Source organism: Muscardinus avellanarius (assembly GCF_963383645.1).
Source record: "Muscardinus avellanarius genome assembly, chromosome: X".
Lineage (NCBI taxonomy): Eukaryota > Metazoa > Chordata > Mammalia > Rodentia > Gliridae > Muscardinus > Muscardinus avellanarius.
The window spans coordinates 13,824,944-13,839,156 of NC_137792.1; the positions used below are offsets into that span (position 1 = coordinate 13,824,944).

Consider the following 14,213-nt stretch of genomic DNA (forward strand, 5'->3'; position numbering starts at 1 on the left):
CCTGCCCTATTTTTTTATTCTTTATTTTGAAACAGGGTCTCACTAGTCTCACTAAGTTGCGGAGGGCCTCACTAAGTAGCTGAGGCTGTCTACGAACCACAATCCTCTGGTTTCAGCCTCTCAAATGCTGGGATTACAAGCGTGCGCCACCACAACTGGCCCCCTAAATTTCTATAATCCTCCTTATCATCCAAAATATCAAATTCCTTCCCATAGGCCCATAGGCCCATTTGTGCTTTCCATAGTGTCTCCATGGAAATCCTGTCTTCCTATAGACAAAAGTTCCCCTTAATTACACTTTGCTTCCTCCTAAGTAGGTTAAAAACTGGCACACAATGAGCTGGGCGTGGTGGCACACACTTGTAATCCTTGCATTCCGGAGGCTGACACCTGAAGATCGTGGTTCTTGGCCAGCCTCAGCTACTTAGTGAGGCCCTCCTTAACTTAGTGAGACCCTGTTTCAAAATAAAGAATAAAAAATAGGGTGGGGGTGTTGCTCGGAGATCTCCCCTGGGTTCCATCCCCAGCACAGCAAAAAAAAAAAAAAAAAAAAGAAAACCATCACACATGCACACAACTGGCTTCTTCTGTGTAAAATCAGGTCCTTTACAATCCACTCCAGGTACAAACATTCTCTGCTTGAGGAAGCAGAGAACATTATTTCATCCTTTTCTTCACCATCTCTCTGCTGTAGGCCATCCCCAGTCCACCACCTTTGCCATCATTAAGTTCCCTCCAGAGTTCAACAGACTTGTGGGCCATTGTCAGCAATTCTACTCCTCTTCCTTCTGTCTAAGTAGAAAGCACCAGAAACCCGTCTCCTGGTCCTCATTTGGCATTTAGTGGACGCATCCCTTGTTCCTGTCACTGGTGAGTCTTCATATAATGGTCCCCATATCTCTACTTCTAGCAACTCAGTCTCTCCTGTCCCACCGTGTCACACCTTGCTCACATCGCTGACATGTGTTCAGCCTTGAATTGTTTACCCTTGTGGAGGAGTATGTGAGTTTCACTGTTCTCTATTCCTATGTGCTTAGATGATTCCTTTTTTAAACAAAAGTTTAGCTGGGCATGGTGGCATGTGACTGTAATCTCAGTACCTGGGAGGCTGAGATGGGAAGATCACAGGTTTGAGGACGGCAAGAACAACTTTAGTGAGATCCTGCTTCATAATAAAAATAAAAAAGGCTGGAGATGTATCTCAGAGGTAGAATGTCCCTGGGGTTCAATCCCAGTACAAAAATTAAATAAAATAACAAACAAAAGGCCGTAAGATCTCAATGTTTACCATTAACTTTCTTTGATCCGATCTGACCCATCCTCCTGTCTTCTGCTCTGCCCTGGTGAGCACTGTATGGTTAATTTGTGTCTGCTTCCTTCTTTCCTCAATGCCTTCCAGGCCTCTTGATTCTCTCCCCAACATTTCGGTGATGGCATGGAGGTCGCTCGGTTTGCCCAAAGCCGCCCAGCCAGTACTTGTTAGAGAAAGTTACAAATGAGGCTGACTGGTCCTGTGCTCTCAGCCTCAGCTGTCACATTTTTACCCTCATCCCATAGTTCCATTATGGAGAGTCCAAATTACCACATTTTCTCAGCCTCTGCCATCCTTCCTAGCTGATAGCATCACCAGCTACTTTACAGAGAAGACTGGCCACCTGATATGAGCTTCTTATACTTTGCTCCTTTATGGCATTATTCTGGAGAAACTTTCCATTTACTTCCTCTGCTTACATACAAATAATTTTATTTTTATTCTTACTATTTCTGGGGTACTGAGAAATAAACTAAAGAGCATTCTACCTATGAGCTATATTCTTAGCCCTATTTTACTTTTTATTTTGGAAGTCTCACTAAGTTGCCGAGACTCTGATCCTCTTGTCTCAGCCTCTCAAGTACTAGAATTATCAGCATGCACCACTGCCCCTGCTACATGCAAATGATTTAAAATGCTACCACTTGTGTTGTGAATCCCATACCCTACTGTAGCTCTGAGTTCTTTTAGATAGCCCTTCTTTCTTCCAATGCCAACCTTACCCTTCTACATGCACCTTTCCCTGGCTGGCAAAAATACTCTGGGGCCCTGGGGACCTCTACTTGTGGTTCTGGGCCCGGCTGGAGCTCTCACTCAACAACCTTCAGCCTGGCTATCTGACCTTGCTCATGGGGGCTGCCTTTCATGAATTTTCTTTGATGTCATACCCTAGAAGCTATTTCTATTTCTTAATGTGACCTCATGACCTACTTTGGAATCCTAGTAAGATCTCTTCCCTGCCAATCTATTTTACTTTTTTTTTTTTTTTTGCAGTACTCGGGATTGAACCCAGGGCATTCCACCTCTGAGCTACACCTCTAGCCCTATTTCAATTCCTTATTTTTAAACAGGATCTTACCAAGTTGTGGAGGGCTTTACTAAGGTGTTGAGGCTGGACGCACACCTGCAGTCCTCCTGTCTCAGCCTCCCAAGTACTGGGATTACAAGTGTGCACCACCATGCCTAGTTAGTTTGGTGATTTCTGCCAGGATCTCCCAGAGTGGAATCAGCATCTACAGTTGCTTGCCCCGACTCAAAGAATCCCACTGTCACCTTGGGCCATCCGCAAGTCCAAGGGGTAGGCCTGTTCTGGGTGTTTCTGCTAGAGCTCTAATGTCACTGCTAGCGGGGACTGGACCAGCTTTTGTTGTTCTTAGGGCCCTAGTTGACCGGACTCCTGGTCAGCCCTTCTCTCAAGGGGCGTCTGCTGTGTCCCTGACTTGAACAGTGTTTCCTTCACCAGCGGGTGACAATAATTTGGCTTTCCACGATTTGGCTCAAGTATCTTTATTTTTTTCTATATTCTCTCAACTGGCAATTACATTACTGTGGCTTTAACTATTGACTCTAAGCCAAAAGCAGATGTGAGGATGAATTTATTCCAAGAGGTGTTCGCTGTGTTCCAGCCCCAGGCTGTCTGGTACTTTCCTTCCTCACCTCGCATGTGGCACTACGCAAAGCTTCACATTCTGGTAAGAGAGAGGAAAACTGATTTGGGGTCAAGCATATTAGTCTCATTTTTACCTACGCCCCAGGCCTTATTTCAGTGTCCAATCACCTGGGTATTCTGCAGGCACCTTAAATATAGTTTATCAATAATCAAGTAGATAATGTTTATCCTTTAAAAACAATTCTTCCTACCCTTCTATCATCTATTATTGGGTGTGCCAGTCTCCTAAATCCTTGGAATCAAATCTTAGCACCAATTTCAAGTCTGCCCACTAGTGGGCAGGTCTCGAGACTCCTTTTTCACATCTGTCCTCACCATACTCCATTAGACCTTGTCCATGTAACCCATGACTGCGACTGGGATGGTTTCTTAGTTGAATCTCTTCTTCTTTTCTTTTCCTTTCTTGTAGGTTTAATGAGCACCAGGCAGCAGCAATTCAAAGATTGTACCTTGGTCTTTTGAGGTGCTAACTAGGGGGAAAGTGGCCTGTAAGCACAGGAGGCTGTTAGCTCAGCTGGGATTAAGGGAAAAGAGTGGGGAAGGGTTAGTTCTCTCCCCAGTTCAGGGCCAGAAGGCTACAGAGGAGAGAGCTTGACTTGCGGCCTGAGAAAGAAGATACGTCTGGCAAGGTCAGAGCCCACCTGGGAGCACAGTCAAAGCAAAAATTTGAAGGTGTTATATGGGGATGTCAATGGGGTCTGCAGGCTGCGGCCTTGAGGGAAAGTAGAGGCAGGGAGTGGCCAGTTCAAGCCTTGAAGGCATGTTGACAGGCTTGGGTGGATCCTGTGAGCAGGGGACTCCACACCTTGTTGACAGGAACAAGACAATCACACTTATTTAAATGGAAGGTTACTGTTTCACAGCAATGGACAGCAGACAAGCTCCCAGAGACCTGGTGCAAGGTGCTCAGTTAGGATGTTGCAGACAGAGTCCAGTCAAAGGAGGAAGGGAGAGAACAGAGATGCTAATGTGACAGCCTGTGAGGACAGACTTGATGACTGAGGGGATGTGAAGGAGGGTGTTAGGGTAGATGGAGGTGCACAGCTCTTGAAAGAAAAAGAAGTTTGGGTGAAAGTACTATGTTTTGCTTTGGAAACTGAATTTGAGATGCATATGAGGCACACACAAACGAAAACATAATGCGGCCGGGCGTGATGGCCCACATTTGTAATCCCAGGTCTTGAGAGGCTGAGCAGATCACAGGTTCACAGACAGCCTCAGCTACTTAGTGAGACCCTGTTTCAAAATAAAGAATAAAGTTGGGCGTGGTGGCACACATTGTAATCCCAGCATTCAGGAGGCTGAGACCAGAGAATCTTGGTTCGCAGACAGCCTCAGCTACTTAGTGAGGCTCTTTGCAATTCAATGAGACCCTGTTTCAAATTAAAAGAATAAAAAGTAGGGCTGGGGTGTAGCTCCGAGGTAGAATGCCCCTGGGTTCCATCCCCAGACCCACAAAAACAAAACAAAAAACAAAATAAAGAATAAAAATAGGGCTGTGGGTAGAGCTCAGAGCTAGAATGCCTCTGGGTTCGATGATCCCCAGTACCGTAAACAAATAAAAACACATGATGCATCTGGAAATAAGGTCTGGGTTCTACATAAGTGCTATTCAATAAACTGTGATGAGGAAACCATTCTACAGAACTCTGTTGTTTACTATGGTAACTATTAGCCACATGAAGCTACTGAACACTGAAATGTGACCAATATGGCTGAGGAACTGAATTTTCCTTAATTTATATCAGCAACCACATGTGTCCAGAGGCTATGGTACTAGACAATGTAGCCCAAGAAAGAGCCCAGGCCACCGGCATAGATTCAGGATTCTTCAGCATATAGGTGTTTATCTACTTGTCTCCTTGGTTGCAGAAAGTATGGAAGGGTTAACAAGCAACCTGCGATTAGCTTCAGAAACACATGGTAAAGGGAAAAAGGAAGTAGGAAGAGAGGTGAGAGCAGGGTAGTTTAGTGTACCCAAAGTTCAACATGAAGAAAATGCATGAAATATGAGCCTTAAATCTTTCTGTGTGTGGTACTGGGGATTGAACCCAGGGGCATTCTACTTCGTAGCTACACCTCCAGCCTGATTTTAATTTGTATTTGGAAACGGGTTCCCACTAAGTTGCAGAGGGCCTCACTAAGTTGTTGAGGCTGGCCAGGAACCTGCAATCCTCCTGTTTCAGCCTCCCAAGTACTGGGATTACAGGTGTGTACCACCACACCTGGCTACCTTAAATCTTTTGAAGCCAGAGAAACTGGCAGTGTGGGTACAATGGCAGAGCAGGGACATACAACATAGGTCAGAGAGGGTTAGTTAGTTGAGAAGCTGGTCAAGAGGGCTGAGAGCATAGGCAACATTTAAGAAAGAGTGGACAGAAGAGACTCATGAGAGGCCAGAGAAATAAGAACAAGCTCAAAATAGTCAAAGCAAAATAAGAATCTGGAAGTAGGAGAAAAAGTGGTTGTGGGGTTTGAAGAGTAGGTATGAGCTGAGGAAATAAAGAAATGAAGCATAATCAATTCTTTCAGGAGCTGGGCTATAAATAGGGTGATAGCTGGAAGGTCAAGGTCTCCTTCCCAAGTACACAGATACAATTATGTCACTTACCTGTTGAGTATGCACCATGTCTCCAGGGCTTGAAATTACTAAGTCTTGTCGTAACTGTAACTCTTCATCTGGCCCACCCAATCCGCTCAACAACAAATCTGTCAATATTTACCTAAAAGCTATAGTAAGAAAATAATCAAAGAAACCCAGGGACTTCCGGGAAGATGGCGACCGAGAAAAGTGGGGCTTAAGAGCCCCGCTAACAACAAATATCCATTACCACAAAATCAGCGCCTTTCAAAGCCAGAAAACAACATCACCAGAGAAACAAAAAAAATCACCAGGCTCCAGAGAGAAAGCGGACTGAGAACAGAGCCACAGAGGATATCCTCACGCCCGAGGACGCGGCAGACGCGGCAGCAGCGCCATACTGCCGGCGAATTCACGGGACGGCCACAGTAAGCCGAGGGGAGCCGCTGCAGAACAGCCAGGCGGGATTTCTCGGCGCAGAGGACATCTAAAGCTCTCAGTGTCTGAGCTCAGCACACGCTGCAGGGATTCAGAGTGGAAATCAAAACCAAGAAAAAAAAAAAAAAAAAAAAAAAAAAAAAAAAAAAAACGCCAGCCCAACAGCCGAGGGCGTAGCAGCGGCACCATATTGCCACCGGCGGCAGCAGCACGGAACTCACTACAGCTACATCTGCATACTCAAGAACAGTGAGTCAAATTGCGGGCCACAGCGGAGAAATCCCAGTACTGTACTCACTGGGACTTGACCCAGTGGGAGAGGGGCGGTGGCAGTGATATCACACCATAGGAGAACGTGCAACCTGGCACCCCCCACGGTCTAAAGCAGCCTCTATCGACTCTCTGGGTCGGAGACTCTGTGATAAAACCCAGTAAAGGAGTAGTGGGGTCTGAGATACTACTGACTCGAGATCCAGACCACCTTAAGTGAAGTCATAGTGACCCAAGGGAAGAACCCAGAGAAGGCACAAACTTCCGAAATCATGGGAAAGAGGAATAATACTGGAGCAATGAATGCTCACAACCCCACCACATCAGAACCCGATAAAACAGAAAATCAGAGATTTCTAGAAGATCAAATCAGGAAAATAACTGTAGAAATAATAGAGGTGCTTCGAAAAGAACTCAGAGAGAGCCAAAAAGAGATAAAGGATGCAATTAATGAAGTAAAGGCCTCAATTCAAAGCACAAACAACCGATTAGAACACATGGAGAACAGAATCTCGCTCTTAGAAGATGATCATTCCAAAAATGAATGCATAGTTTCTAATCTAGGAAAAAATATCCGACAGCAGGAATCTGATATTGAAGAAATATGGGCCCATTTTAAGAGAGCTAACCTAAGAATAATTGGAATAGAGGAGGGAAAAGAAAGTGAAACCAAAGGGATCAACAATCTCTTCAAGGAAGTAATAGCAGAAAATTTTCCAGACATAGAGCAAGAGGTCGATACGCAGGTCCAGGAAACATATAGAACTCCCTTTAGACAGGATCGGAGAAGAGGATCCCCACGCCACATAATTGTCAAAATGACCAATGTGGAAGCCAAGCAGAGAATCTTAAAGGCAACAAAAGCAAAGGGCCAAGTGACATTCAGAGGCAAACCAATTAGAATCACTCCAGACTTCCCAAACCAAGTTATGAGAGCCAGAAGGGCTTGGAGTAACATATTCCCAATTTTGAAAGAAAACAACTTCCAGCCAAAAATTTCCTACCCAGCAAAACTTTCTATCAAATTAGATGGAGAAACAAGAAGCTTCCATGACAAACAGAAACTGAAGGAATTTATGTCTTCAAAACCAGCACTAAAGAAAATACTCAAAGAGATTAACTACAAAGAAGAAATAGGTAACACACATCAGAACTAGAGAAACAAGATTTTCCATCCAACAGACAACTAAGATTGGTTATCTGTGGAGATTCATTATTCATTATATAATATTCATTATTCATTATATAATATTCATTATGTTACCTATCTCTAAAGGGTATTGTTTGCCTTTATTGTTGTTAATTTTTAGGATTTCTAGTTGGAATATTAATATACCTTCAGATATAGCATTTGGAAATATTTTATCCCATTCTATTAGTAACTCTTAACTCTGTTTACATTGTCTTTGGATATACAATATGTTTTTTATTTTTTAGGGAGTTTGTATACTCCTCTGTTGCCTGTGCCATTGAAATCATAACCAAGAAATCACTGCCAATTTCAATGTTGTGAGGTTTTATGACCCAGATTTTCTCCTAAAAGTTTATAGTCTTAAGATTTATATTTAGGTCTTTATCTATTTTGAGTTAATACTTGTATATGGGATTAGGTAAGGGTCCAATTTTATTCTTTTCCATGTAATTATTATGTTTCAACAATATTTAGTTAAAAGATTATTATTTCCACCACCAAATGTTCGTGGAAACCTTGTCAAAAATAACTTGACAATATAGGGAAGAATTTAGCTCTAGGCTTTTATTTAACTCCAATGGTTTATATATCTGCCTTTAGAATAGTACTACACTGTTTCAATTATTGTAGCTTTATATGGTTTGAAATCAGAAAATATATATCTTCTAGCTTTGTTCTTTTTCAAGATCGATGTGGGTACCTAGAGTCCATATTCCATATTAGGATAGATTTTTTTTTCTGAAAAATAAATATATAAATATATGATAGTTTCACCTAAAAAATAGAAAAAAATAGATTCTCTGGTAAGAAAGAAAGCAAAAAGAAATATTGAAATGTTATCTTTAAGTCATCAAAAGCTTGGTATCAGACAAATGAAACTGTTATGAGAGATTATCATTTTTAATTTTGGATAAATTGCTATAATACTAGATGTCAACTACTAAGCCAAGCATAGGAGGGGGGGATAGGGAGAGAACGGGCTGGGGATCGGGTGGGGGCTGACTGGGCAATGTGTGCATGTATGTCTACAAAAGTATGTATCCCACTATGATGTATGAATACAGTGCACCAATTAAAAATAAATATGAAAAAAAAGAAAAAAAAAAAAAAAAAGAAACCCAGGATTTGAAGAAGGGATTAGTCAGACCTGCCTTCTACCTTTTTTTAAAAGGATGAATGGCAGCCAGACATGATATTGCATGCCTATAATCCTAGTACTTGAGAGGCTGAGATAGGAGGATGGCAGGTTCAAGTACAGCCTCAACAAGTAGTGAGACTCTTCAACCTAGCAAGACTCTGTTTCAAAATAAAAATAAAATAGGGCCGGGGGTACAGCTCAGAAGTAAAATGCTCCTGGGTTCATTCCCCAGTATAACACACACACACACACACACACATACACACACACACACACAATCAATGGCTGGGTTATAGTTCAGTGGTAGAGCACTTGCCTAGCATGCACAAAGCCACAAGTTCAGTCCCCACTTCTACAGAATAAAAATAAAAATATCTGTAAACTTGTGAAAAGAGATGAAGATTTGTCAAGGTCACTAAAGGATCAAGAATATTCTGTTATTCATAATTTTAGATTCAGTTCTGGCCTTAAATGCTACAGCACTGCTTGCCTCCTGTTCACTCTCTAAACAGTTATGGATTGTACTTTGGGATAGTCCTAAAACTTCATTTATCAACTTAGTGATTCTTCCTTGTTCTTCCCTCTCAATAAAAAGAAAGGAAAAGATAGGACTGCCTATATTCCAACAAAGTGCCCTAGTACTATCACCACAGTGGTTCTCAAAAATTGGTCCACTACTATGGCAGGACAGGTCAGTGCATTTTCATTGTGTTCCCTAGATGATTTAGATGCCCTCCAAAGTTCAGGAACCTCACAACATTAGTTTTGTCTTGCTCCAGGATAGGATTTCCCCATTCCTTATTGCTCATAGGCTATGAGTTTGGGTCTCCCTCACCCCTTCACTTAGGGAATCCTGACCAATTGGGAAACAGAATTAAGATCTCCATAACCAGAAACTTTTGTCTTCCCAGAGAGAATCTCATATAAAAAAAATCTCAAACTCTCCTGGATAGCTCTCTGAGACCTGCCTGGTCTCTAAGTCCAAGTTGCCTGTAACATGTAGGATCAGAAGCTATGAGTTTCCAGGTCCTCTGAAAAGGACTATGAATTACATCTAAAAGAAGAAGCTGTCTCCTGAACACCTTCCATGCAGTCCAGGCATTCTAGGTTCCTCTAAGACTCAGGTTGTAGCAATACCAAAACTGTACCAAGCCGGGCGCGGTGGCGCACGCTTGTACTCCCCGCGCTTGGGAGGCAGAGACAGGAGGATCGCGCAGGTTCGAAGCTAGCCGTGCTTACTAAAGAGACCCTGTTTCAAAATATAAAATAAGTCTGGGAGTGTAGCCCAGAGGTAGAAGGGCTTCCAGGAACCCCAGTGCCACAAAAAACACTGTACCAAGAACAGGCAAGCTGCTCTTCCCAACCCAACCTTTACATGAGATCACTGACACTCTAGCACCCACAATACCTCTCTTTTTCTTCCTTCTCCTGGCGTTCTTGCTCTTCCTGTTCCTTCTGCAGCCGAGCCTGTCGTCTCTTTTCAGCCAGGATCTTTGCAGCCTCTTCTGCATCAGTGGTGCCTGCTGTGGGCTTCCCTGCAGCTATGTCAAGAGAAGAGGCAGAAAGATGAAAAGATCAAGGGAAACAAACATAATGATTCACTCACACAGCAGCTGCCACTTGGACACAAAAGAATCCACCACATTGTGCTGATGGGAAACACTGTCAGGGCAGTGTTACAATAAGCCACTGAGCAGACGGGTCGGCTGTACCCTGGATGCATTCATTCTCCACTGGAGGACAGTGGATAGCTGAGGAGAGAGACAGGGTCACGAGCAAATCCCACAGCAGTCACCATCCGGGTGAGCTTACTGCATCACAGAAGCTTTCAGGCTAAATCAAGGCCCTCTCTTGCAGGAAGTGCAGAGGCTGGCTGGGTGCCACCTGTCTTACTCAGCACTCCTGTGCACCTCCACAGCCTTGAGTGGAGCCAGTCCCTAGGTCTCCTCCTTTAGCGGACCCTCAAGAGACTGAAGGGGAGGACTCAGGAACAATGGGCAAGCGTGAGAAAGCAGTACACAGAGATGAAGGCATCTAAATCAGGTGAGAGGGAGAACTGTCTCAGAAAACCCAAGCCCAGTGGTAGTGGGGACAGAGGTCTACCTGCGCTGCCCTCAGCTTTCCCTCCTGCGGCAGCAGGCTTCTCAGCCACGTGCTTCTCGGCAGCCTGCTTGTCTGCTGCGTGCTTCTCAGTAGCCTGCCTATCTGCCACATGCTTCTCTGGGGTTTCCTCTCCACGAGGGCCAGCAGCCTTCGGACCCGAGGCACCTTCCCTTTCCTTGTTACTCTTTTCTTTCTCTGCTTTCTTCTTGAGTGTATCTTGGCTGGGAATGGGAGGAAAGCGGTACTTCACAGGAGATCCTAGGTAGGGTGGCTTCACTGTCTTTGGAGATTGCGGATATGCTTTTGAAGTTGTCCTGAAAAAACCAACACAAACCATGAAATGACTACTGGGACTGACCACAGAACTCTGTTCTTAAGATAGCTGGTTCAGAAATGTTGAATAATTTCATCCTTCTAGAGGAGCAAACAAGGCTTACCATACACTCGAAAGTTTCCAAATTACTTTCACCCTAAGAGGAACATACGGTATCTGTAAGATCAGATAGCCCTGGCAGAAGGCGCAAAAGTATAAGAACCCCAGTTGGTGATCCATGTCCTGATCTCATTACATTGCTGACAACATAGGATAGTACTATAGTTGAGATACGGTTTTTCTCCCAAAGGTTCATATGTGGAAAGACTGGTCCCCAGTGTGGTGCTTTTGAGAGGCGGTAGACTGTTAAGAGGTGGGCCTAGTGGGGTGACCAAGTCATGGGGGCACACTCTCACGCTTGACTCATGTCTCTCTTGACAGACTGTCAGCTCTCTGAGAATGAATTAGGTCTCTTGGGAGTACATCTGACTCCTTGGCCTGGACTATTTACAATGAGAGTGGGTTGTTATAAAGTGGGTCCGTCTCTCCCTCTGCTTCACGCTCACGCACATACTCTTCCATAGGTGCCCATTTCCCTTCCATTTTCGACTTTGAAAGGATGTAGCATGAGGCCCTCACAAGAGGCCTAGAAGAGGCTTGTGAACTTCCCTGCCTCCCAAACTGTGAGCTACAACAAACCTCTTCTCTTTCCTTTTTTTTTTTTTTTTTTTGTGTGTGTGTATGGTATGAGGGAATTAATGCAGGACTGTCCTGCCTCTGAGTTATACTCCTGGCCCTATTTTATTTTTATTTTGAAACAGGGCCTCACTAACTTTCTGAGGACCTTGTTAAGTCACTGAGGCTGGCCACAAACCTGTGTTCCTCCTGTCCCTGCCTCCCAACTATTGGAACTACAGACATGCACTCCCATGCCCAGTGAACCTCTTTTCTTTATGAAGTACCCAGCTTCAGTTTGTTACCACAATACAAAATGGACTAAGATGGATGGAGTGCTCTGCATTTTCTCACCCCTCTTAAGATGAACACCAGGGTTGGATCTGGCTTCAGCATATGGCAATAGACAGCTAGTTCCTTTTTTAAAATTGTGATAAATGTATATAACAAATTTACTATCCTAACAACCATTTTTTAATACTGGGGACTGAACTCAGGAATATTCTACATCTGAGCTACACCCCCAGCCCTATATTTTTTATTCTATTTTTTGCGGTACTGTGGATAGAACCAGGGGCATTCTACCTCCAAGCTATATCCCCTGCCCTATTTTTTATTCTTTATTTTGAAATATGGTCTCACTGAGTTGCAAAGTGCCTCACTAAGTAGCTGAGACTGGCCGTGAACCACGATCCTCTGGTCTTAGCCTCCCGATCCTCTGGTCTTAGCCTCCTGAATGCTGGCAATACAAGCATGTGCCACCACGCCCAGCTTATTCTTATTTTTTGTGTGTGGTACCGGGGATGGAACCCAGGGGCTTTCTACCTCCGGGCTATACTCCCAGACCTATTTTATATTTTATTTGGAAACAGGGTCTCACTAAGTTGCTGAGAGCCTCACTAAGTAGCTGAGACTGACTTCGAACCTGTGCAATCCTCCTGTCTCAGCCTCCCAAGTACTGGGATTACAAGCATGCAACACCATGCCCGGCTTCAGCTTATTCTTATTTTGAAACAGTCTCACTAAACTGTGCAGGGCCTCCCTAAGTTGCTGAGACTAGTTGCCACCATGCCCAGCTTCTAGTTCATTTTTAAATGCTGAGCAACAAAGTCAGCCAAGAGGTGGGGTTAGGAGCATTTTTTGGAGGCTTTTAGATTTTAATAATCTCTCTTCTCCCTACTGGGCAGATGTGCACAGTGAAAACAAGCCATTCAGCCAGGCAGGGTGGCGCATGCTTGTAATCCCAGCATTCGGGAGGCTGAAAATGGAGGATCGTGGTTTGCAGACAGCCTCATCTACTTAGTGAGGCCCTTTGCAACTCAGTGAGACCCTGTTTCAAAATAAAGAATAAAAAATAGAAGCCAGGTGTGGTGGTGCACGCTTGTAATCCCAGCATTTGGGGGGCTGAGACCAGAGGATCGCAGTTCAAGGTACAGCCTCAACTACTTAGTGAGGCACCCCGTAACTTAATGTGACCCTGTTTCAAAATAAAGAATAAAAAGTAGGGCAGGGGGTGTAGCTCGGAGGTTGAATGCCCCTGGGTTCCATCCCAGACCTGCAAAAAAAAAAAAAAATAGAGCAGGGGGTGTATGTAACTCAGAGGTCGAATGCCCCTGGGTTCCATCCCCATACCCACACACACACAAAAAAAGCCATTCAGGAAAATGCCAATTTGCTAAAATGTAAAGTCTGTTACAGCTGTACCAGCTTAGTACTGGCTCCAGGTGAGCTTGAGACATCAAGTTTACCCAGAGGTTTGTGAATATTCGTACACAGTTCCTCTAGGAAGGATATACAGTAATCAGGTATATAATTACAAATTGTCAGTTTCAATTCTGTAGCATGTTCAATTACACACAACTGCTAATATCCAACTGTTTTTAACCTATAAAAGTAGCAATAAAATTGCTCCTCAAACTAATAGTTAAGGCCAATTTCTCACCAGATACTTAAAGATTTACCTAATCAGATCCTGATTGTAAGAGGAAAACCTGATCAGACTAATATTAAATTTGGTCTTAAGCTGAGGAAAAAGACTCTCGAGCGGTATGAGGATTGGGCAAGATGCCAGCCAGTTTTCCAATGAGGTTCACATGTTCAAAGGCCAGCTCACAGTACCCAGGAGAACACCTTCTGTCTGTTACTTCCAGGAGGGAGGCCACATAATTGTGGGAAAGAGACAATAACTTGATATAATGAAGAATCCTTTCACATGGTCTGATTTTTTAAAATCTAGCTTTAGTATCAACCATTTTACTGATGTACAAGCAGTCTGGATCAAACTTCCTCAGTGGGCTATCTACTCCTCCCAGGGAGGTCTGTTTTTCAACTGGGCAACTCAAATCCTAGGGAGGATTTCTTCACACTGGCTAAACGCACTTCACTGTCACCACCCAGAACCCAAGTCAACTCATCTATATAGATGGTGCTTGGGCTCTGCAAAGTGCAGTACTTCTGCCCTTGACTTGGCCTGGTTCAGGACCCACTCGGGTTATCCCACAATTCTTAAGGGATGTGGTTGT

General features: G+C 43.9%; 1 protein-coding gene across 1 annotated transcript in view; it reads right to left on the reverse strand.

The window, feature by feature from the left end:
* The window catches only part of MAP7D2 (MAP7 domain containing 2), a gene marked incomplete at its 3' end in the record, with an annotated part of 57,879 nt that overhangs the window by 10,561 nt on the left and 33,105 nt on the right, over window positions 1–14,213 (reverse strand). Inside the window, 2 exon segments of the mRNA XM_080718280.1 lie at window positions 10,005–10,141; window positions 10,704–11,017. Coding sequence (XP_080574406.1) covers window positions 10,005–10,141; window positions 10,704–11,017 — 451 coding nt within the window.